The following is a 24011-nucleotide window of genomic DNA, read 5'->3' on the forward strand; positions in this document are numbered from 1 at the left end:
TGTAGTTGTTTTGGATGTCAGGAATGCCATCTGGGTTGTTGTGTTTAGAAGAGCACCCAGAAAAGTTATCTGTTGTGGTGTCAAATTTGACTTTATGTTCACAGTGAATCCCAGGTACTTGAGTAGATTTTGAACAAATTCAGGTGCTGGATCCTTGCTGTCTGCTTGAATAAGGCAGTCGTCCAGATAAGGGTTTTAATTCCCTTGAGTCTGCAATAAGCTACTACTGGTGCCAGGCACTTGGTGAAGACCCTGCAGTAGACAAGCCAAAGGGCAGCACAGAATTGGTAATGTTTCAAGCCGGCCTTGAACCAGAGGCATTTCCTGCACTCCTGTCTGATAGGGATGTGTAGGTAAGCCTCCTTTAAATCCAATGTCACCATCCATGCATTTTTGCTCAACATTGGCAGGAGCTGCTGCAGAATAAGCATCTTGAACTTTGGCATCTCCAGGAAAGTATTTAAGACTGACAGATCCAGGATGGGTCTCCAGGAATTTTGTTTTCTGGGAACTAGAAAGAGCCTTGAGTAAAAGCCTTGCCCAGTCTCTGATTGTGGAACCAGTTCTACGGCCCTCATAGCCATGAGGGATCCCACCTGGTTTAATGCCTCTGCCCATTGGTGTTTTGGTAGGTCTGGCCATCCGTTTAGTCTTGGTAAGGTATGAAAGTGGAATTTGTAACCTCTTGAAACTACATCCAGAACCCACTTGTCTTGGGTTATGTAAGTCCAATTTTGGTGAAAGAGAGAGAGTTTTCCTCCTAGAGGGGCTTCCAGGAGAGAGGTTCCTGGAGCCATGCAGGGGGAGTAGTTGAGTCTGTTTTCTATAAGATTGAGGTCTGTCCTCTCCACCCCTGGGAGTGGAAGCACTCCACTGTCTAGGTCTATAAGAGCTCTGTGCTTGGGCCCTCCCTCTGGAGCACCTATATCTACTCCTCTGAGGCCTGTCCGAGCTGGGAAAGGACCAATTTTTAGTTGGCCAATTTCTGCTAAATCTTGGGGGCTGAACTTGTAAGAAATCCTTAACCGTTTGCATGGATTTTGCCTTATCCTCCATTTTCTTTATCACCTCTTCAGCCTTAGAGCCAAACAAAACATTATGCTGAACAGGAGCATCCAATAACTTTGCTTTCACTTGATCAGGCAAGTTTTGTTCCTTTATCCAAGCATGCCTTCTAATGACTGTGCCAGTGGCAGCCCCATGAAGCCTCCAAGGCATCAAAACCACAGTGTAAACATGCTTCCCACCTGTCAGTAGCATGCATCAAATCGTAATTCCTTATTATCTGCACATGCAGAAACCTAGCTTTTGTTTCATAACAGACAGCAGAAATTGCTGATATTTTAGCATATGAAATTGACAATTTAAAGCCCTAATGATAAAGTAGCAGAAGTGTACACTTTTTGCCCCATCTCTAAAGCTCTAGAATCCTTATCTGTGGAATAGGGTTTTAGCAGGTAACACCCTTAGGACCCTGAGAAATGGTTTCTGGATCAGCAGGATTTCTGTAAAGGAACTGGTGGGAGTCAGGGACCCTGTAATATCTGCCAGGCAGGGCTGGAGGAAAGGAGTCAGGAGTTAAATTAGCCTCAGAAAAGCATCATCCACAATATCCAAAATAGGAGGAATAGCCAGGGGTCTTGTTGGGGAAGAAGAAATCCCTAAGCCTTCTCTTAGATTCAGAGTACTCCTTCCCAAAATCTCTGTCGGTTCAACAAAGAAAATCAAAGTGAAAAGATTCAGCTATCTTCTATCTCATAATCCAAGGAGTGTGCATCATGGTTAGACAGCCAGATTACAGTACTTCTCTTATACCTCACTTACTGAAATCACTAGCAGTTAGACAGCCGGATCACAGTACTTCTCTTATACCTCACTTACTGAAATCACTAGCAGTTAGCTGGATTACAGTACTTCTCTTATACCCCACTTACTGAAATCACTAGCAGTTAGACAGCTGGATTAGAGTACTTCTCTTATACCTCACTTACTGAAATCACTAGCAGTAAGACAGCCGGATCACAGTACTTCTCTTATATCTCACTTACTGAAATCACTAGCAGTTAGACAGCCGGATCACAGTACTTCTCTTATACCTCACTTACTGAAATCACTAGCAGTTGGCCGGATTACAGTACTTCTCTTATACCCCACTTACTGAAATCACTAGCAGTTAGACAGCCAGATTACAGTACTTCTCTTATACCTCACTTACTGAAATCACTAGCAGTTAGACAGCCGGATTACAGTACTTCTGTTATACCTCACTTACTGAAATCACTAGCAGTTAGACAGCCGGATTAGAGTACTTCTCTTGTACCTCACTTACTGAAATCACTAGCAGTTAGACAGCTGTATTACAGCACTTCTCTTATACCTCACTTACTGAAATCACTAGCAGGTAGACAGCCGGATTATAGTACTTCTCTTATAGCTCACTTACTGAAACCACTGGCAGTTAACGACAGCCGGATTACAGTACTTCTCTTATACCTCACTTACTGAAATCATTAGCAGTTAGACAGCCGGATTAGAGTCCTTCTCTTATACCTCACTTACTGAAATCACTAGCAGTTAGACAGACGGCTGTTTGGTTGCAGAAATAACACATCCCGTAGAGAATAAAAGTGTGATACACTTATATCAAATTTTAGATGGTTTCAACTCCTACAACTTAGTGCTATACAGACTGGAGCACTCTATGCATTTTACTCCCCAGTCATTTGAGGATTTTAGGGGTCAGGCAATACTGCCTCAGAACTCTTTACACACAAAAACAAACTCTGATAGCCCACACCTCTTGGAAGAAACTGGCAAAAACTGCTGTTCTCCAAAAGGAGAAAACATCAGGGCCAGATGGGCTCCACACACAGACTTAGAGAGATTCAGGAGATAATGTTGTTGATACTTTGAACTTAGCTAACCGTGTTTTACAACTTGGTAAAGTTCCAAGCTTGTGTAAATTAGCCATAGCTGTCATTTTTAAACCAGGAAAGAGCCCTTTATCCCCAGCCTCACATCAGCCTATTTCAGCCCTAAACTTGACTACAAGTTGTTTATGCTGATCCTGGTGCACTGGATAGTGGGTGGCTCCTTCAACTCATCTATACTGATCAGATGGGATTTATTCACAGTATGCAAACCTTTTTCAATATAATTAAAATGACCTGGTTACTTGAGTATGCCCAGTCAAACAAGAAACGATTGGTGGTCCTAAGCTCTGGTACAGAGAAATCCTCTGACCATAAGGTGGCCCCAATTATTTTATGTGCTAGAAAGCTGTAAGATTATATGCAAACTTGAGAAAAATGTAAAACAGGAAGAACAATTGTATCCTTAAACTTCCATAGCATTTTCTTGGTACTCCTCATACTCATGCTATTTTACCTGAAATTCCACTTCTTTCAGGACGTGTGAGTAGCCCCTAGTTACGTGCCTGAAAGAACCTGGAAAGGGTCTCAATCTGAGAGAAGAAGCATATACTTTCTAATCCCACCGATCTAACCTCTGAATTCCTTATACAAATGTAGATCAGTGAGGTATCTTAGCAATTGTTGATGTTTATGAGTTACCCAGGAAACTGCAGAACTTGCGGCCAAAAAAAGGAATACCTTTTAAAGAGGCAGAAAGTTGGTGCCCACCCTACTGGGGAGTGGGAAATAGAGCCTTTTCAGAAAGTCTCCAAATTGCCTTCAGTGCTTCTTTTGAAGTTTGCACAAAAGGGAGAACTGCCTTGGAGAAAACCCTAGGAAGTCAAAATAATTTAAGACTGGACCTTACTATTAATATAGCCAAAACACTAACCACATTTCATACACTGCTTTAAAAAAGCATCAAACTCTATGCATCAACAAGGTTGGGAATCCCCAAAAACAAGAAAGGCTATAACCAACAGAAGTCAAGAAGACTAGAGTAAAACTTGAACAGAGGATTCACTTGCTTTTCTTTTTCCCACGTATGGTTCTATTACAAAAGGTCAAGCCCCAAGTGCTCAAAAACCATCGCCTCTGGGCCAGGGACTTGAATGCCTTGTAGCGTCTACAGGCTGCTGCTCACACACCAACTCAAACACCAGTCTAGGCAGGCAGCCGCCATACCATACCCAAGCACATTATTCATGTTCAAGCAAGGTAAATACAGGAGCAATGGGGAGGGAATGTGCGAAGAGTCCCTAGTCATGTGAGACTTCGGAGTGCAGATTAGGCACAGTAGTGAAGGAAATTTTTAGGGTTACAGATCGGCAAGGCAGCTTTAGGGTTAGGGAGCAGGAGGAGAATTTTAGTGTTATGGAGCATTTGGGGAATTTAGGTTTAGAAAGTGGGGGGGTACAGGTTTAGGGAGCGATTGGTGATTTTAAGGTTAGAGAGTGGGAATGGAGTTTTAGGGTTATGGAATGATGAAGTTTGTTTAGGAACTGGGTAGGACTATATAGTTTCATAGGGTCAGGTGTTGGGAGGGCTAAACAGTAAGATCAGGCTAGTGCAAGTTAGAGCACTTGCCCTTTTGAGAAAGTGGCAGTGAGCAAGTCATTCATTAGATACTACCATGCAAACAATTCAGTATTAAACTGCAGCAAATTCTGAAGAGTACATGCCAGTCACAGTGTAAAATGGCCCAGCAGAGAACTACTGATGGATGACTGCAAAACAGTGCCTTATGATTCTCCACTGACGTTAGCCCCAGATAAAGTTGTTCCTTATATATGAAAGAATAATTTAAGGTCTCTGGCAGAGGGACTCCCTCTCTTGGAGGAAATGTTTCAAAAATTGAGGAACTGTTGGTCACGACTACCAACCGTAAAAGACATCTGTATGAAGCATTAATCACTAAGGCTAGTGGTCTCATAATGCAGTGATACTAACTCCATATCTATATACATAGCAGCAGAATGCTGTGATGCAGTTTGAGAAGATTAATCCTATCCTGCACACCACTGACAGTGTAAGGAAATAACAGCTAACCTGTAACAGTGGACTGTATATAGATACCTAGAAAGGCATCAGTACATTAGAGTGACAGCAGGAGGAGACAATTGTAACCTAGCTGCCCTTTTAAATGCCTTAACATTCTACCTTGTTCCAGCGCTGCCTTCACACACTTACCTTTCATTTTCCGCCTGTACAATGGCCTAGAGTGCCTCTGAGGATTCGTTTCCCACCACCCATTGCCAGTAGTCCATTCCAAGGGTCCTACAACCCTTTCTGTAAAAAAAGAAGTACTTTCAGAGAGCCATACAATCTGCTGCCTGCGGCTCATCCTTCTCTCTGTCCTTCCTGTTAACGACGACCCCTTCAACACCATCTTGTGCATCAATATCAGACTCCCTTTGTCGCTTGTTTTCATGTGAGAAGAGCTCGGCTTCAGCTAGCATGTGGTGACATTCCTTTCACTGCATCCCACATATCTTTTGGTAGCTTCAATCTGAATTACTTTCGACAAAACTTTTTTCTTTTACTTGTATAGTTACCAAAACTACATGCAGCTCTCAAGGAATAGCAGAGTGCAAATAAATACCTCTTTGGTTCTGGGATCTGTTCTTCCTGAGGATATACATGGACATTGTGCTTGCTTGTGCTACTGCTCGCACACTGTTCTATGGAATGATCCAGGGTTGAGCGACACAACCAGACCCTCTTCCCGCTGTGCTGAAAACAGCTCCAGACTGCCAAGTTGATTCTTCACACCAGGCTTGTTGTGGCACAGGTGCAGGACTTTGTATTTATTTCCACTGAACCTCAAATGCCTCTTCAAACTCTGCTGCATCTGCTTTTGTGTCAACAGCAAAGACAGTGACCCGGTTTCTCTAATTCAGATAAACACACCGAAGAGTACTGCACCCAGGACAGACCCCATTAGGTGCTACACTAGTCATTTCCATAATTCCTGACACCATCCCTTCCACAACCTTCTGTCTCATATCTCTCATGCATCCAGGATAGACCCCATTAGGTATTGATACCGTCCCTTTCACAACCTTCTGTCTCGTATCGCTCAACCATGCAGATTATCCAGTTTATCTCTCTCAATCCCAAACTGAACCCCTCTGTTTTTTTCCTATCAGCCTCTTATATGTGAGACTGTCCTAAAGGCCTTGATGTAATCCAGGTAGACTACTGTCTACCTGTCTCCCCCAGCAAGTTCACCCATAATGCAGACAGAAAACTGGACTTGATTTCGCTGAAATCTTCTTTTTGCCATGAACCCATGTTGGTTGCCATCCTGGATGCTGCTGTCCTCTAGAAATGCTACCAGCCATCATATTCAAGATGCTCGCCATGATTTTTTTCTACTACTACTATTGTTAAGCTAAAAAAGCCTGTCCTTCCCCAATGTTTTTCTTCTCTTCCTCTTAAACAGGGATACCAAATGCTGCCCCCCCCCAGTCTTCTGAACTTGTGTACTTGCCAGTGGTCTGTTGAAGATCTCTGCATTGCCAAAACAATGCCATATTTCTAAGGACACTTGTAAGCAGCCTACCTAGCCTTGTGTGTTATTACTAACAACCAGTTCCACATGAACCTACCCCGTCTAGATTCTGGTGTCTGCTCACGGTTTTCTCCATAGTGTCTCTTCTCCTTCCAAACATGGCATCCCTTTGCTTTGTTTTACGAACACTGCAGCAAAGTATTCATTCCATACCTCTGACTTTTTTTCATTCTTCTATAATCTCCTTCCTATCTTTGCTCATCTTGGCTGGTTCTGTTTCCTTTTTCCTTTCCTGATATGTACCCAATTTGTTTCCCTTCTTGACTCCTTTTGCTAACTGCCTTTCTCATCTTCGTTACTTCACCACCCCAGCCCCTTCTTTCCATCTTTTCTAGGTCCTTTTGCCCTGATTGCTGGTCACATATTTCTATGCAGCCACTCCCACTGCTGCTTTATTCACTAAAATTGCTCATTCCCCATCTCTTCTCTGACAACCTCCTTAATAGTATGAGCTTCTCTAAATTCCTAAACTATTGTCTCTATTTTTACCCCTTCCCCGTATGCCATCATCTATTTTTACCCCTTCCCTGTATGCCGTTTATTTTTACCCCTTCCCCATATGCAGTCTATTTTTACCCCTTCCCTGTATGCCATCGTCTATTTTTACCCCTTCTCCTTATGCCATCGTCTATTTTTACCCCTTCCCCATATGCAATCTTCTCTATTTTTACCCCTGCCCCTACTCTACACCACACAGTGTCATGATCACTACTGACTAAAGGTGGCTTATACTAGATGCCCATGACATCCCATGCAACAATTAGGATCTTGTCCTAAACTTTATCTTTTTTGGTACAGTCTTGCACCAGGTGGCTAAACCCTTTATGGTCCAAGACCTCAACAGACTCCTGCTCTCACTCTATCCTTGAGCTTGGAATCTCACATTCTGTCCTGGCAGATTCAGATCTCTCCCCATGAGGATAACCATTTTCCTACTATCCAAATCCTTTACTTTCTCCTTTGGTCTTATCAACCTCCTATGCTGAATAAGTCCACTGCCTCTTACTTAGCTTCTAATACTGGTTGTATCCTTAACCTATTTCTAGTTTGGTGGTGTTACCCCTTTCTGATCTCACATCATTATGCAGATCACTACTCTACCACGCTTATTTCTTCTCGGTCATTCCTGAATGACTAATACCCATGCCCCTCTACATCGCACCCCTGCCCGCCTGTCACTGGTCTGATTCTGTGATACCAGTAATGTCCATCCTCCCATACCGAATCACTGCTTGTAGCTCTGACTTTCACACTCACAGGAGAGAGACTGCATAGACACCCATCAGTCTCATCCTTGTTTGTTTCTCTGCTACATTCTGCATCTCTCTTTTACCTTTTGGCTACTGTCTAAATGATTACCCCCTCCCATTCTTCTCAACTTGTCAACCCCACCATTCCAACCACCAATATAAAGCCTTTTTCTCTTTTTCACTGCCACAGTCAGCCATTAGACTCACTAATATTATCCTTCTTCTTGAGCTGGCTGCTGGTGCAGGTAACACTTTTGAAAATTCTACTGCCAGCTCTCTCTCTTTATGTGTCTCCGGCACCTCCCAAGCTCGTCTGAACAATCACTGGCCCCTAACTGTATGACAAGATGACCCATCCTTCTCCTCCTGTATTTTACCCAGTCCTGAGGCCAGATTCACTAAGATCTGGTATCTTCTTTCTTAACTGCGTAGACTAGCAATCTCCTTTGTGACTGAGCCTCATTAAAAAAAAAAAAAATCTTCTCTTCATGGATACTAGCTCTCCTCTTTGCTTCTTGCCCCTGCCACTAACCCTTCCATCTGCATCATTTCTACCTGCACTCCCATTACTCTCAGTGTCCGACAGTGTCTGTGATGGCCGTCTCCCCTTCTTGTGGTGTACCTAATTTCTTGCCGACCCCTCCTGTGCTCTCTGTACATGATTTCAACATGTTGTGTTCCTTTTCCCCTTTAATTCTCCCATCTTGTTCAGAGCTCTTCCCTGCCCACTTCCTTCTTGCTTTCTTTGCAATGCAGGTTCCAACCTGGCCACCTCTGCCCCCCCCCCGTTACCATTTGTCAGCATGTCACTACTTTCTTCTTTCCTAAAAACATCTTTAAAAAAAAAAGGCAGACGCATAGTAACAGCACTAATGATAATTGCTTGGAGGTTAAGAAGCAGACATTGAAAGGACTAAATACAAACAGATAAACTTTAAAGGTACAATGCACTCTAGGAAATGCACAATAAGCTTCAATGTAAAAAGGTGCGCACAAAATGACCTAGCTAATATATACAGAAGTGATTAGCATTAGAAGGCATTTTTAAAATAAATATCTGATGATTTCTATTACCATCTAAGTAAAATAGCACTTGGAGCTAGCAAAAGTGCATGAGCAGATTCATTTAAAAACATTACTACTAAAATAATGCTGAAAAGTTCAACAAGTAATGTTCTGACCCACGCAGTACCCAGAAGTGGTCAGTTGTGATCAATGTACACAATAAGTTAATGTAAAACAAAAAACACTTTACAAAAAAAGCAAAGCCAAAATTAAACAAAGCATTATTCTGATCTACATTAAAAATATATAGTACAAATTCAATGTAATGATATTAGAACAAGCAGGGTTACGAGCAATAAGTGTGATCTACATCAATTATATCATCATTATATCTTCATATGAATGACTAAGCACCCACAAAAGATTGTGCAGAAGGTAAGTGTGCTTTTACCAGAGCAATGTTACTGAGCATGTACTCAACTAAAAAATAAATGCCTTTACCTTCTCTTGTTCTGCCTGCAGCACCCGAGACTGGGTGTGCTCTGTAGTCATTTTCAGAGAGTCATTACGCTGCTCCATAAGCATGTTACTTTGTTCAACATACCTGCACACACAAGGTAGAAGGGAGATGAGCAAGGTACAATTAGAATTTACTACAGAATACTTATGAGAAATAGGTGTAGCAATTTAATAGTGGTAAAGGAAAATTCTAAACTGCAACCTCAAGAGCACTTAAGATCTAAATGAACATTTATGTTTGTGAGCAGAATTAAATCATTCTTTTTTTCCAGTTTACTTAGATTTCTAAATAATAGCATTACTCTGACACATAACAGAATCATATTTATCACAGGCAATTGATCTGTGAGAAACCAATCTCCAACAGCTGTATAAATGGGATCTCAATCTCTTCCCTCCCAATTGAGCTATTTTCCCATGAAGCTCCTGCTCTCAAGGGAATGTTTCATGGCATCAGTTTAAATGTTAATTATGCCTAGTGCCTCCGCATCTTCCAGTTTATCTCAAATACAAAGTGAGCATATTCCTGCAAGTCAAAGATTACTAGTGAAAAAACAGGTAGTGCACAAGAATGCATAAATATCTATTTGCCCGACTCGAAGGGAACTGCAGAGGCTGCCAGTGACTGAAGTGTAGTCCAAACAAGGTGGACAGTGGGAACGCAATTAGAGCCCAATAAGAAGGTACAGCTGCATGAGATAGTTAACAGAAAGTTGACCTTCAAAGAGTGATTATGGTAACAGTTTGAGTTTTCTGAAATGCTGGTGTATCAGCCAGAGCATTCCTTCCAAAGCTGTCATAATTCTTATGAAGGCTAATCCAGGTCTTCCTCCAACAATGGTACTCACATGCTTAACAAGACACTCCCATAAAAACAGCACTGGTATGCTCTAGTTTCAATTTTGCAAAGTTTGTAGAAAGCTACACAAGAAGCATAGTATTTAACAAGCCTAAAAGCCTCAGTACAAAATGGAATAAATGACCACATGTCAAAATTAAGTGGCTTGGAGATTGTGAAGCATTAACCCCCAACAGTGACCACCTGTCGAAGGTAGTATAGCTGTGAGATTATTTTCATTTTAATTAAGCAATTGAAACAAGGATCATCATTGCAGAATGACTCGTTATACTTTGGGAGCTAGCTGCAGGCAGATGCTCATTCAGCCGGCCTGCCTTTAGAGCTAAAGGCATCCCCATAAAGGCATTTGTCTCCTTCCTATGCCATAAGACATCAGCTGTATGTTTGTAAGAAAAGAGAGTGCAGCCTGCACCCATTTTGGAGTTCTTGCTGAATGAAAACAATCACCAAATGCCTGTCAAGGGTACCTGCTCTAACCTGGTCAAAATGTGTCCCTCCACAACACAGGGTGAGTTACCAGGAACATGTTCATCATTCAAGGTCCCCTGCCCTCTGTAACCCAGTTAGCAGGCATGGATATAGTTTAATACCCTGCTTTGTTTGCCTGGCAAAAATGGAATGGAAAGTTGCTGAATCTCAGCAGTCATTAGCTGTGTGCATGTCCATTAAGTACAGGTACTGTCCTGCCCTTGTTTTTTTTAGTTATATGGATAAAATTCTAGTAACTGTATCACCTGATTCAACAATTTCTGACTCCACTTTAGGCATGAATTAAGTGCTGATCCTAAGAGTCATCAAATCCCTTTGGAAGACAGTAAAAGGCTCCTGACATATTAATGTCTGCAAATTTAAAACTCTTCTTGCCGAGATAACTGCCAACAAAAATAAGGTTGCCCAATAAAATGGTGATGAATATGCAGGTTCACAATGGGGTGGGAGTTATGTTTACCACTACAAAATTCAAACCTCAGGAATGGGGAATTGGCCATCTATGGGATCTAAACACTTTGACCATAGGAAGCAAGGTCTTATTAACATAGCAGGTACAACCAGCAGGCAAGCTGCAATAAGTGAAACGAGTCTTGAAGTGAAGCCTGACAAATTAAGCAAGATTTATAAGACAGATGCTGCAACTAGCATTATGCCATGGTCTTCACACCAGATAGAGAATCTGCACTATTTTGCTATGCAAGCCTTTCTGGTAGGGTCTATATTATACCATTGAACACTTAAAAAAGCGAAAGATGAATAATCAACCCCATGTAAACGAAAGCTTATAATTTCGAAAGCTCAGAACAGCAATTTTTTTCCAAGGGGAAAAAAAAAATCACTGTTCCAAACAAAAAAAAAATAAAATTGAAAGAATACATAAAGTGGGGGGGGGCTTCACCCCCCAACCACTTAAACATATCAAGTCCGAGATCGCACTACAGTGCCGAAAACAGCAAAGTAATGGAAGCGGCCAAGCAAATTCTTTCCCTGGGAAAGAATTTGCTTAAAAGCCGCTTCGCTATTTTGCCTTTTCATGGTTTTAAGTTCGACCAAGACGCATTTGATAGAATGCGTCTTCGGTCATCTAATAGGAACCCTTTCTGGTGGTAGGCTCCCTTGCTCTTTGCCAGACATGTAACTCTTTGGTTGTAAAACTGCCACTGATTGGGATCTGGCTTTTATCCTAAAGGATGTTAGACCAAAATTTGCTCTTTCTGATCTTGTCTTTAGTAGCACATTACCTCTGCAAATAGGGGCAAGGGGGGAATGTATACAGCCACCTTTGCTCTAGTGGGCTGAGAAGGAAGGCTCAGGCCTTCCCATACGAGTACTGGAGCAAAACATCCTGAGCTGGTGATTCTAAAGAGAAGTCTGTGGACCACAACCTCAGTGTTAGAGCGTGGAAGACATGGGCATACAACTACATTCATGGAGTCAAGAGGTAGACTTGCTCAGCTGACCAGTCAAGGTAAGGAATACAAAAGCCTTGATGTCAAAGAGTCTGACGTAACCAGACAACAGGTTATAATGACTAGTCTAATGAGAGTAGATTCCCCTACATTTGTTGATGTACCGTATTACTGTGGTGCTACCTGCTTTCACCTTGGGGATCACAAGCTGCCAGTGTGACTTGAAAATAATGTCTGAAAGCTCTAAAATGGATGTGCCTGGTTCGGTTATGGTCACTTCCCCATCCTTGTGCTTTCACGGGTCAGTAAAAGCTACTCAAGCAAACCTGGAGGCATACATCATAAGAATTTCAAACACCAGCAGGATCTCAAGTTGCATCCTTAGTATGCCCTGCAACTAATTCACCCACCACAAAGTCTGTCTGGACAGAGATGGACGAGGGGCAGGGCAGCTTCTAATTAATGAACTTTTGTTGTCACTGGTTTCTCCAGTACAGTCTAGTCTTCCCTACATAATACTTTGAACAAAGGCACCACAAGGATGGAAGTAGATACCACAAAGCTGTGAGGACGAATACTGTTGTCATGGGAGCCTTTCTTGCAGCCTATGTGAGGGAAATGCTACATGGAGACGCCCCCCACCCACATTTTATTAGATGCAGTAAGACAGCAATTCTAGTAGCTAAGGGAAACACGTGAATTAGACAGTCAATAAAGTATTCCAGTGCACTGTTAAGCTGTTATTGGGATGTAGTGTGTAACCCTCAGCTCCACAAAAACACCTGATGTTAGGAAGATAATCTGTCCACCCTCTGCAGCACTTAAGGGGGGTACTTCCCTGGTCACCACCAGAGAAATCAAACAGCTTCATGTGCACCAGACATGCTCCCTACCCTTTCACCCCCAAAGATGGAAGTGTCCATCATTTTCCGTCAGCACCTCAAATGTCAGTGCCAATAACTGAACCCAGTTTGCTGGGCCGTGTTCAGGGCTTTATGCCTGTATACCAAAATGCTGTCTCCAAGTATACAAAGATGTGTTGCCAGCATTAATTTCCAGTTCTTGCAATCAATCTGTATAACTCATAGTAACAGACAGGCTTAAATTAAATAGTGCTGTGCCCTTCCCAGAACTCTGCCAGCTGCTAACATGCAGCTACATGTGCCCACTCATTCCCTCTGAGAAGTACATCCTCATCTTAGTTAGGGGGTCATGCTTACCTCTGGTTCCTCTGAATTAATTCACTGATTTTTACATTTTGATCCTCAATTTTGCTGCTCTTCTCAAAAATCTCCTGTTTCAGTCTCTCGTTTTCCTGAGAAGAGACAAATAAAAGTATGGTAAACAGTTGAGAAGGGCTTTCAACAAATACTACCAAGTACAAAACTGAAATATATATTCAAATAATGACATTGAGGATTATACATAATTTACTCATAATGACACAAAAATTCCCAGTGCCAAAGATGCATTGCAAAACCAGAAATGGCTAAAACTACACACTGAAAACGCAACCATTAGCCCCAACCCAAAGACTAAGATGAACCAAAATATCCTCTCCCTGCCTATACCCCAAAAAGGTTAGGATTCTAGTGCATAACTTTATATAGAAAATTGCATCAATTTCTAACTTTCACATTACTGGAGACTAATACTTCCAATTTAGAGTGTGAGATGAAAATAAAACACAGAGAAAAAAAGCCAGTCCACTAGTTGAAAGGTTTTGCTCATAAGATCCATAAACAAGGGTTCAGTGACAAGCTGAATGGGAAACTGAAGGATGTGGGTAGGGATTGGCTAAACATGAAGATTCACCTTCCTAAGGACACAAACTCAGGCAGCGGCTCTCAGCTGATGTTGGGAGCAACAGAAGGCAGTAAACAAAAGGTAAACAGCAAAGAGTGCTGCTGTGACATGCCTTCCCAGAGAAAATTAGAAAATGCACGTTAAGTGGGGGACCTAAACCCTTTAGCACAAAGCACTGATTCTCTAAACTTCTTGTCGTATATCAGTCTCCCCTCTAGATCACTATCATCCTAACCAAAATCAGAAAAGATGTATCCAGTTGATGAGGCCACCTTCTACCATGAGATTCTTGCCCTGAGGCACACGCCAAGTGATTTGTCCTGCACTATGCAACTCAAATTGGTGGATGCAAAAATGGACTTGCAATATTTGGAGGATGGCCTAATGAATCATGACCAGGGCCTACGTGGGTAAAGACGTAAAGCTCAAGGTGTGGCAGAATGGGCCTTCTAAACAGTACATATATCATCAAGTTAAAAAACAAAATGAGAGAGACTTCAATACCCTCCCCCTCCCAACACATACACAAACCAAACAGGCAACAGCTCAAAACGTCAGGGGAATAAAAACTAATGCACATTTACACCTTGACTGGCATCTGGCTTACTGAAACTAGACATTTCATACCTGAATGATTCTCTGAATATTATGCAAGATCATAGATGTTTCCATAGTGACAGAGGATATCCCTGGCAACAGGGTTGCATTCCCAGCATTTGTTTTCTGCATCTCATCAACCTGTGAATGGCAACAAGTAGTTAACAGTTAACTGAAAATCTGCTAGTACACCTCAAGAAAGTAATATATCAAATCCTTCAGCAGTTACAGCATTACTTTCACACACGTGTGCCACATTTTTTCCACAGAGTACAGTGCGTAGTTAGTGGTCCGTTTCCAATCAATGACTTACTATTTTAAGTTATTTAACAGCTTAAAAACACAGATGCATAACATAACAAAAATCCCTGAGCAAACAAGGTTACTAAAATAACAGACTTTTGCAGATGCATGTAACAGCAGCACAGCCTTACTTCCTCATTTTCACACGCAGTGTGATACTGTGCTACCATTATCTTCTGGTGTGCAAACGCCAGCACACACAGTGCTCGGGTCCCTTCCCATATTAGAAAGTATGTCAGTTTCTCAAACCTAAATTAGAATTACCTAAACATGCAGTACAAATGTATTCTGAAAACCGTCACTTTTATTTTATGGTGAAAAATGGGAAGAAAACTTCAACTTGATTACTTTTTGATGCAGACTACATTTAGAAAAACAGACACTCATAGTCCCATAGAACTTGCTGGCTTCTCAGTCTAAAAACACTAAGGGCTAGAGAGAAGGCATCTGCATAACTACTCTTAAAAAGGAGTTAGTGCTGAAAGTTTGGGTCGTTGCAATACATTAAAGACAGGAAAAGTTGAAAAAAATAGCATTGTGCAACCACAACCTCCACAACTTGACTTTCTGCACCATTTTTGGCTCTTCCTTCCTCCCCCCATGTAAAGCAAATGTGGCCATCCAAACATCCTTCCATGACTTGATTATGGATAATTCACACCAGGGCCTCAGGTCTCAGTGTGGTCAGCAAAGGCATCTGATTGATGACACACCCATGTATACAAGCCAGAAACCACATCTGACTTGCACCCCATGCTCTGCAGCAGAACTGCCACCATTGTAACAGCCTTGTCCTCTCCTGGGGGTGGGGAGTACTTTCACTAAGGTCATCATAATCTGTTTACTCAAGACTAGAGTGCTGCTCTCCAGCCATTTAATCTCTACCAGCCTGGCAAAACCTCCAAACACCCCATTCCTAAAACTGTGTTGTTGGCAATGCACAAATACTAATTTCAAAAAGTATGTTCCCTGTTTTTGTTAGATATACTGAAAGATATCCTACACCTTATAACACAAGCTACTGAAGATATTTACTGCTGTTCCTCCACCTGAAAACTTAACAGAGTGGAGGAGAAGGAAGTCGCCCAATAACATTTCAGCAAAAATCACCAATCAAGCAGTTAAAGGATCAGAAGATTAAACAAAATGAACAGAGTTCAGACTACAGATGGGGGAGTCAATATAGTACATAGTCTACCAGATATGGAAGATATAGAATAATCCAAACCAGGATGAAAAACAAATCAGAAAGCCTCATGTTACAAGATATTTTTTCCTGAAATATTCCTTTGCATTAATAGGTTCACAGGCACTTACCAGGCTGTTGATCAGTGAAGATTTTAAGAAGCCTGGCCTTACATAACCATGGTAGTGTTTAGCCCATATATTCTGCATACAAATAACCCAAAGACGGGCCAAGAAAGCATATGTTACAACACTTGCATATTTCTCCTATCCAGCACTGACAGGGGTTGCTAATCAGGGGTGAATTTAGCGTTACTCTATTTGTCCAATTTACATTTCAATAGAGAAGTACTTTGCTTTATGTGGTAGGGGAGATTTTTCCATAGAAGCAGTATTCTCCATTATACAAACCTCTCTCTCAAACACGTTCTATTTTGCAAAAGAGATTGAGATCCATTAAGTTGATGTTTATGATACCATTTGGCTTGCGATTGTGTAATCAGTCTCGGTTGAAGTTAAATATGCAAGTTAGAGGTTACATCCCAGTAGCCTGTATGATATGAAGAAAACAGACAAGGCTTTGAAATAGTCTGCATACCTTTTACAATTTAGATCCTTTATTTTCTTTTTTTTATAGTGAGAAAGCATTGTGGTCATTCTAGTTGAGACAAGGGTTTGGACAAGTACACAATAAAAGGGGCTAATATACTCCATGACCAACCTGAGTGTCAAGTACAATGGAACAGTTACATTCCAGGATCCAGATACAATATTTCTGGATATAAACTCTGCAGTGAAAAAGGACTTCCTTACAATAGTGGCTACACACTGATCACAGGATGGTTCACTGCCATCATAGGATCTCAAATCCCTAACTACGAGATGTATTTTCAGGGCTGGACAGTCAATGTGGTAGTTACAAGGGAAGTCATACTTGCTGAAGGATATATTTATACACTTCTTGGTATCTAGTTTTAGTCCATGGTTTTGACAACAGGTATTTGTTTAAGGCCCCATTGGAGGATCTTGGTGTCGTCTGTGGAGTTTATAACGATTCCAGCTTTAGTCACCTGTGCATTTTTCAGCCACAAACCCTTAACATTAGCTCTGACCTTCTAGAAGTAAATGCCAAGGAGGAGTGGTCCAAAGATGAACCCTGTAGTACACAGCTATAGACAGGTCTTTTAGAGGGGAGATATAGCTGTCCACCTTAACTTCATGGATTCTATTTGTGAGCCAGTTTGCTATACAATGAATTACACAGCAATTGACACTTCGCTTATCTATGACACCAGAGTGTGGAGTGGTGCTGAATGGCTTAGCTAGGTCGAGATAAGCAGTGTGCTATGTTTGCCCTCAACCATTGCTTCGGTAATCTTTTCAAAGTCAGCCAGGTTAAGTACACAGGACATCCACTTCATGAACCTGAACTGGGTGAGTCAATAGTCTGCAGGTTACCTATATCCTTACATATTCATCCCATAATGATTCTTTCCATAGCCTTACAGATAAGACTGGTCAGGCTTATAGGTGTATTACCTGGTCCCATTGAAGTATCACCTTTGTGCAAGGAAATGACTGTTGCTGCCCTCCATTCACCCAGCATGACTGTTGCTGCCCTCCATTCACCCAGCATGACTTTTTTGAGGCTGACATTGAATAGCTTCTGTAGTGATCACACAAGATGCGTTTCAGGCTGACCAGTATGCAGCCTGGTATGTCATCTGGCCGCACAGATGTGTACTTGGCCTTAGATAGCACTTTGAGAACTTGCTCTTGGGTGATTTTGGTGGGAGTGTTACATTTGTGTATGTGACCTGTGAATAGTGAGAAGGGAGGGAGAAGGGTGAAGTTTCAGCTAAATTTATCCTCTAGTAGATTAGGCTACTTCCTCTGGGCCTGAGTATATGATATCATTTACTATTTGCTCTACATGGTGCCAAGCATAGATTCTGATCTGATATTTTAATATAATTAAATAAGGTTTTTGTGGTTATCCTTTGCCTGGGTGGCTATTTTACCTCATATCTGCCTTTGGTTGATTTGATCCGGGTCTGGAGCGGGTTCATAGGTAGGTACTAGGCTATAGGGCCCTGTGACCTATACAAGCCCAGCCAAAAAGGTACCCTGGCTTTTGCCACCCAAGAAAATTATTTTCCTGTGCCACTGTCGAGCAGAGCCACAGAGGTGATACTCGGGGTGAATTTCCTATTTCACATCCAATCATCAAGATTTTTCTTGAAGAGTGCTAATGAGGAGCTTTGTTTGATATAGATAGGTAGTTTATTCCAGAGTATGGGAAGTCTCTGGGACAGGAATCTACCCCTCTAGCATGTTCTATTTAATGTGGTGACAAGGTTTAGGTTCCTAGAGCGTGTAGCTTGGAGGGATTGGGATTTCTTTAAGTGGAGCATGTCCATCAGCTCTGGGTTTTACATAGCTTTGTATGTTAGGCAGAGATCACCTCTGAGTAGGCGATATGCGACGGAGTAAAGCTGGAGTTTTTTGAGACTGTCCACGTAGGGCATCTGTTTGAGGCCTGTAATCTTCTTTGCGAGGTATTTCTGCGGCCTTTCCAGTTGTTGTAGAAGTCTTGTGAGGTACATACCAAAAGGGGCAATGGGTCTAATGAGTGATAAGTAGAGGGGAACAATGACCTCTTTTTTTCTGGATGAGAAACCTTTTGTGATGAGGTGTGCCATGTAGAAGGATTTCCCGACTACTGTGGCGATGTGATTATCAAAGGAAAGACTACTGTCCACCTGTATCCCAAGGTCTCTTATCACACTTTCAGTGTTAAGTATACTACCGCCTATGTTGTAGTTCATGGGTACAGAGTTTTTACCAAAGGGGATGACAATGCACTTTTTGGCATTGAGCTTGAGGCCATGGCTTTGACACCAGGCATCTGTCTCAGTGAGGCCCTTTTGCAGGATGTCCACATCATTAGGAGTTTCGATTATGGCTTCTAGTTGGCAGTCATCTGCGAACTTAGTTAGCCAAAGACCTTCTGTGTTCGCCTGTACTTCAGAGAAGTAGATACCAAACAGGAGAGGACCCAGGACTGAACCCTGTGGTACCCCACTTGTCTGAAGTCGGACTTGGAGTCTGCTACTTTCACAGTGTGGGTTCTGTCAGTGAGCCAGGTGGCAACCCATCTTGTGACATAGGGATTTATACCTAGTTTAGTGAGTTTATCTATAATCCCAGAATTGGGGATGGTGTCGAAAGCCTTGGCAAGATCTAGATAGGCTGTGTGAACCACCTTACCCTTGTCTATGGCTTTGGTGACTGCTTCAAAGAAGTCTATCAGGTATAGGAGACATGATCTGCCTTTTACAAACCCGAACTGGGTGGGATCCAGAGTTTGGAGATTACCAATATCTTTGTTTATAAGTTCCATGATGATACGTTCCATGGCCTTGCAGACCAGGCTCGTCAGGCTAATGAGGCGGTAGTTCCCGGGGTCTGTGGTGGCTCCTCCCTTGTGGAGTGGGATAACCGTTGCTGTGCACCATTCAGCAGGCACAAAGCCTGAGGTGAGGCTATGACTGAACATGGTACTTAGCTGGGAGTGCCAGTTCGTTCTGTAGTTCGTGTAGAACGCAGCCTGGGATGTTGTCTGGTCCCATGAATGCTGTGTTTTTGGCTTTGGAGAGTGTGTTTTTTACCTGTGCAGCTGTGATTACAGGAACTTTGCATTCTTCTGGTATAGAGATGGGCCCTTTAGGGGGTAAGAGGGGGGTAAAGTTAGCACTGAACCTATCTGCCAGGATGTTGGCAATATCAGTTGGGTCTGTATATTTAGTGCCATTGTGCTGCAACTCAAAGCAGATCCGAGTGTTGCCATTGAGATTCTTGATATAGCTATAGAATGCTTTGTGGTTGTCTTTAGAGTCAGTCGCGATTTTGTTTTCGTAACTAGCTTTGGAGGGTTTTATCAGGGATCACAGCTTCTTACTGAGGCTGACCAGGGAGCTCCTCCACTCGTGGGATTTTACTCTCTTTTGCAAGAGTTTCTTCCTTCTATTGTACAGTTTGTTTATGGCAGGGGACCACCAGATTGGCTTCCTTTTTTTGGAGGATAGCGTCTTGGTTTTGTTTGGGATAGCACAATCCATGCACTCATTTAAGTGCTTATAAAGTGCAATTGTGTAGGATTCAGTAGTCGTAATTGTATTGTCCATCTGCATGGGTGTCATGAAGTTCACCACTTCTGTCTTAAGAAGCATGAAGTTGGCTTTGGAGAAATTTTTTACCATGGTTTCCTTAATGGGGGGTGGAGGCAGGATGTGGATATCTAGGGTAATTAGCTTATGGTCGGAGCGGACCAATGAGGCGTTGACTTCAGGTGTGGAACACCGGTCACTCATATTGGTAATGACTAGGATCCAGGATATTGTTGCCCCTGGTGGGGGTGTGGATAAGTTGATCCAGGGCATTGGAGTTTATGAATTCCAGAAAGCGTTGAGCGAAGGAGTTGGTACACGAGTCGTTTTCCCAGTTAATGGTGGGGTAGTTGAACTCGCCCATTATTAGGGTGTTTGGTTGAACCCTAATATTTTCCAGTACATCAAGAAAAGAGGAGTGGGAATCCTGGGGCATGGTGGGTGATCTGTAGCAAGCTACAATTTGGATTGCAGTTTGCCCAGAGTTAGTTACACTTGGATAACCTCTGCTGCATTATGCTGAGCAACTTGCCTGGAGGTGTGGATACCCGTAATGAATATGGAGACACCTCCGCCTTTGGTGTTCCGGTCCAGGTTACATGGCCGAAAAGTGTGGTATGAGTTATAGCCTGGTAGTGCAGGGGTGCTCTCTGGAGCCTTGAACCAGGTCTCAGTCACTGCACAGATATCAATGTTCTCCATTTTAAGGAGTGCCTCGAGTGAGCGCATTTTGAGATTTAGACTTCCAGCATTGAGTGGCATCACCCTCAGTTTTTGCTTGCCTGTTCCTGTTACGGTGGTGAATTTGTCATTTGAACCTTGCCTAAAAAGGCAAGACCCTTAGCCAGTATCCGGAATCCCAGGGGTGACAGGTGCAGACCATCTCTGGCAAAGCATCATGGTCCGTCGACCATGTCCTCCCAGGCAGACAGATACTGGATCCCTTTAGAATGGCACCAGAAGCTTAGCCAATTGTCGAAGTCAATCATTTTGTCCTTGTACTGAGGCATCATTCTGGGTGATGGCAGAATGCTACTCAGGGCTAGGGTCATACCTGCCTGGGCTACAAGATCGGAGAGCTCTTCCATGTCTCTTTTTATGTAGTCCAGGGAGGTACGTCTCAGGTCGTTCACACCGACATGGACAATGACAGTCATATTTGTACTTGTTGTGGAGTGACCTGAGTGCGTGGGTTATCTGGTGGATCCTGGCACCTGACAGGCAGATGACAGTAACCTCCTTGTTTAGCCTGGTGAGTGGGACATCAGTGTACCTGACTATAGAGTCGCCTATGACTAGTGTGGTGGGTACATTGTTTTGCCTTATTGGCTGTGGTTGAATGGCACACAGTCTGCAGGCTATGTGTCATTTGGATTGTGTTGGGGGGGGGGGGGATGTGGAGGTTGCTTGCATTTCTGCTTTGGAGGTCTCTGTTGCTTGAGCAGATTATTATTGAGAGCCTCCTCGAATGTTTTTGTGTTTCTACGTGTGGATTTTGGTGATGTAGATTTAGTGAGACTATGTGATGAGTGTGGTGTGGTGCAAGTGTTTACCTTCTCCTCGACTGTCAAGTTCAGTCTTGATTGGAGAGAGCTTTACCTCCAGTTTGGCTAGATAAGTGCATCTCTCACAGGTTGTAGTGTTGGGTGGTAGGAGGAGAGGGTTGTCTGTGTACGAGGCAATTTCTACATTGCCCCAAGATGCCCAGATTCATCAGATAGACAGGAGAGAACACTGGGAGCTGCCCCTTTGACATGCCTGATTAAAAAAACTATTTTCCTCTAGATAAGTGAGGAAAGTGAGTACAAGAGCTGTTTTTCTCTAAGCAAGTGAGGAAATAAGTACCAAAACTGTTTTCCTCTAGGTAAAGAGGAAGGTTGAGTGCTGTAGTAATTAGTAGGTTATTTAGTGCTTACAAGTTCTGAACAAGTGCTGATCACGAATAAGCAAATTCAAGTGCTAAAAGTAAGAATCTGTATCTGGACTAAACTAGTTACAGGAAAGGGGGGAAACAAGTGCAAATGTGGGCTTTTAAATCAGAAGGTTGAGAGAGATGGAAAAACTGCCCAAACGGCCAATAACTACAATTTCTGGGCCGGAACCACTCCTTATGTGGTAGATAGGTTACCTAGTGCTTACCACTCCCACTGATAAGAAGGCTTCCCTCCAACACAGAAAGCTTGGGGGGGCTCAGAAGCTTACATTCAGTCCTGGATACAGCAAATCTGAATCTGGACTACACTAGTTACAGGAAAGGAATTTTATATATATATATATATATATATATATATATATATATATATATATATATATATACAGAAAATTAGCTAAAACAGCAGTTAAAACAATTCAAATGCAGTGCAAGCTAGCACACTTGAGTATGTAGCAATGTTAGACCAAACAGTTTAAAAAATGCAATTAAATTAAAAAAGATTAGCAATAATGTTACTGGCATCTTGGAATTAGATTTATTTTGTGTGTGCAATATTTTTTTCTTATATTAGAACCTGTTTATATTTGGCTTTTACAGCAAGAGGTTTATTTTTGAATCTGACATTTATTTCTGACGGGGATGTGTGTGTCTATGCAGTTATTTACATGAGCATTAAACTTGGCAATGAAGGACTTTACTTAAATAGTGAGGTCATCAAGATGGAAGGAGCTTTTGAATTTAGCCAGGTCACTACTTAGATTTAGTAGATCAGCCTTAGCATAATCTCTGAATACCACAGTACTGGAAGATATTTCGGTTTTCACACTGAAGTAAAGGTGATTTACTTATGGTCTGATTTGACCAGGGAAGAAGTTACAACTTGTGGGGCATAAAGCTTCTCCATATTAGTAAAACCAAACTTTGTATTTTACTGCTCCCTGGCTGGAGTGTGGGCAAAACAGTCCAAGGAGTTTGTACTTATGAGGACTAGAAATCTCTGGGCATTCATGTTTGAGGATATACAGGTCTCCCAGTTTAAGAAGGGGTAACTGAAGTCTCCTAAATGTAGATGTTCAAAGTGTATTCACTGTTGCAGTCATTACATTTGGGTTATCTGCTTGTAGGTAGCCCTCAGCCAGACTGATTATCAAAGTCTTGGGTCCTGCGTCGGTTGCTCTCTTCTTCCATGATGTCAGGGAGTCGGGGGCATAAAGCATACAGCCAAAGCCATTACATCAGTTTTTCTTGCGGCAGATGTCAGGTGCCCCCATAATGGGAAGCAATTATATACAAGGTTACACCTCCAATTATAAGCAAATACACCAGAAAGCTTAAATACAGTAAACAAGAAGAGAGGTATAGCAAATAGAAGTCAGGGGGCTGGTGGAAGGGTAACCAGGACTGCAACAGTGAATACACTCGAACATCTACATTTATGGTAAGTGTACACAACTGTACTATGTTCTTCGTGTTTCACTGTTGCAGTCGTTACATTTGGGTAGATTCCCAAAGCTAAGGAAGGGAGGAGGCAATTAGAGAGCATTAGGACCAGCTATTAGGCCCTGCAAGACTGCAGTGGCAAAACCAGCTCTGGATTTAGAGAAACTAGGCAAGCGACAATGCTTGGTGAAGGTATGAACAGAACTCCAGGTAGCAGCTTCTAGGATGTCCCTGGTAGGAACCCCTCTGAGCAAGACTGTTGAAGTAGATGCAGCCCTGGTGGAATGTGATCTTATCCCCTGTGGGGTAGGTTTTCCATGGTGCTTATAGCAGAAAAGAATGCAATGGCCTATCCATTTAGAAATGGTTTGCTTTGAAATGGCCTTCCCCTCTGTCCCTAAAGCAAAGTCAATTAGCAGCTCTTCAGTTTTTCTAAGAGGCTTAGTCCTGTCCAAGTAAAATCTAAGTTGTCTGTGCACGTCCAGAGAGTGCAGTATTCATTCTCCTTTGTTCGTGCAGTATTCATTCTCCTTTGTTCTGTGGATTACAAAAGAAGGT

General features: G+C 42.3%; 1 protein-coding gene across 1 annotated transcript in view; it reads right to left on the reverse strand.

Moving 5' to 3' along the window:
• FKBP15 (FKBP prolyl isomerase family member 15) overlaps positions 1 to 24011 on the reverse strand; it is a 1242294-nt gene that overhangs the window by 541483 nt on the left and 676800 nt on the right. Inside the window, exons 17-19 of the mRNA XM_044057970.1 lie at positions 14454 to 14564; positions 13241 to 13335; positions 9243 to 9345 (exon numbers count right to left, since the gene is read on the reverse strand). Coding sequence (XP_043913905.1) covers positions 9243 to 9345; positions 13241 to 13335; positions 14454 to 14564 — 309 coding nt within the window. The remainder of the gene's footprint in view (positions 1 to 9242; positions 9346 to 13240; positions 13336 to 14453; positions 14565 to 24011) is intronic.

This window comes from Protopterus annectens, chromosome 16.part0, assembly GCF_019279795.1.
Source record: "Protopterus annectens isolate FY-2018-M chromosome 16.part0, PAN1.0, whole genome shotgun sequence".
Taxonomy (NCBI): domain Eukaryota; kingdom Metazoa; phylum Chordata; order Ceratodontiformes; family Protopteridae; genus Protopterus; species Protopterus annectens.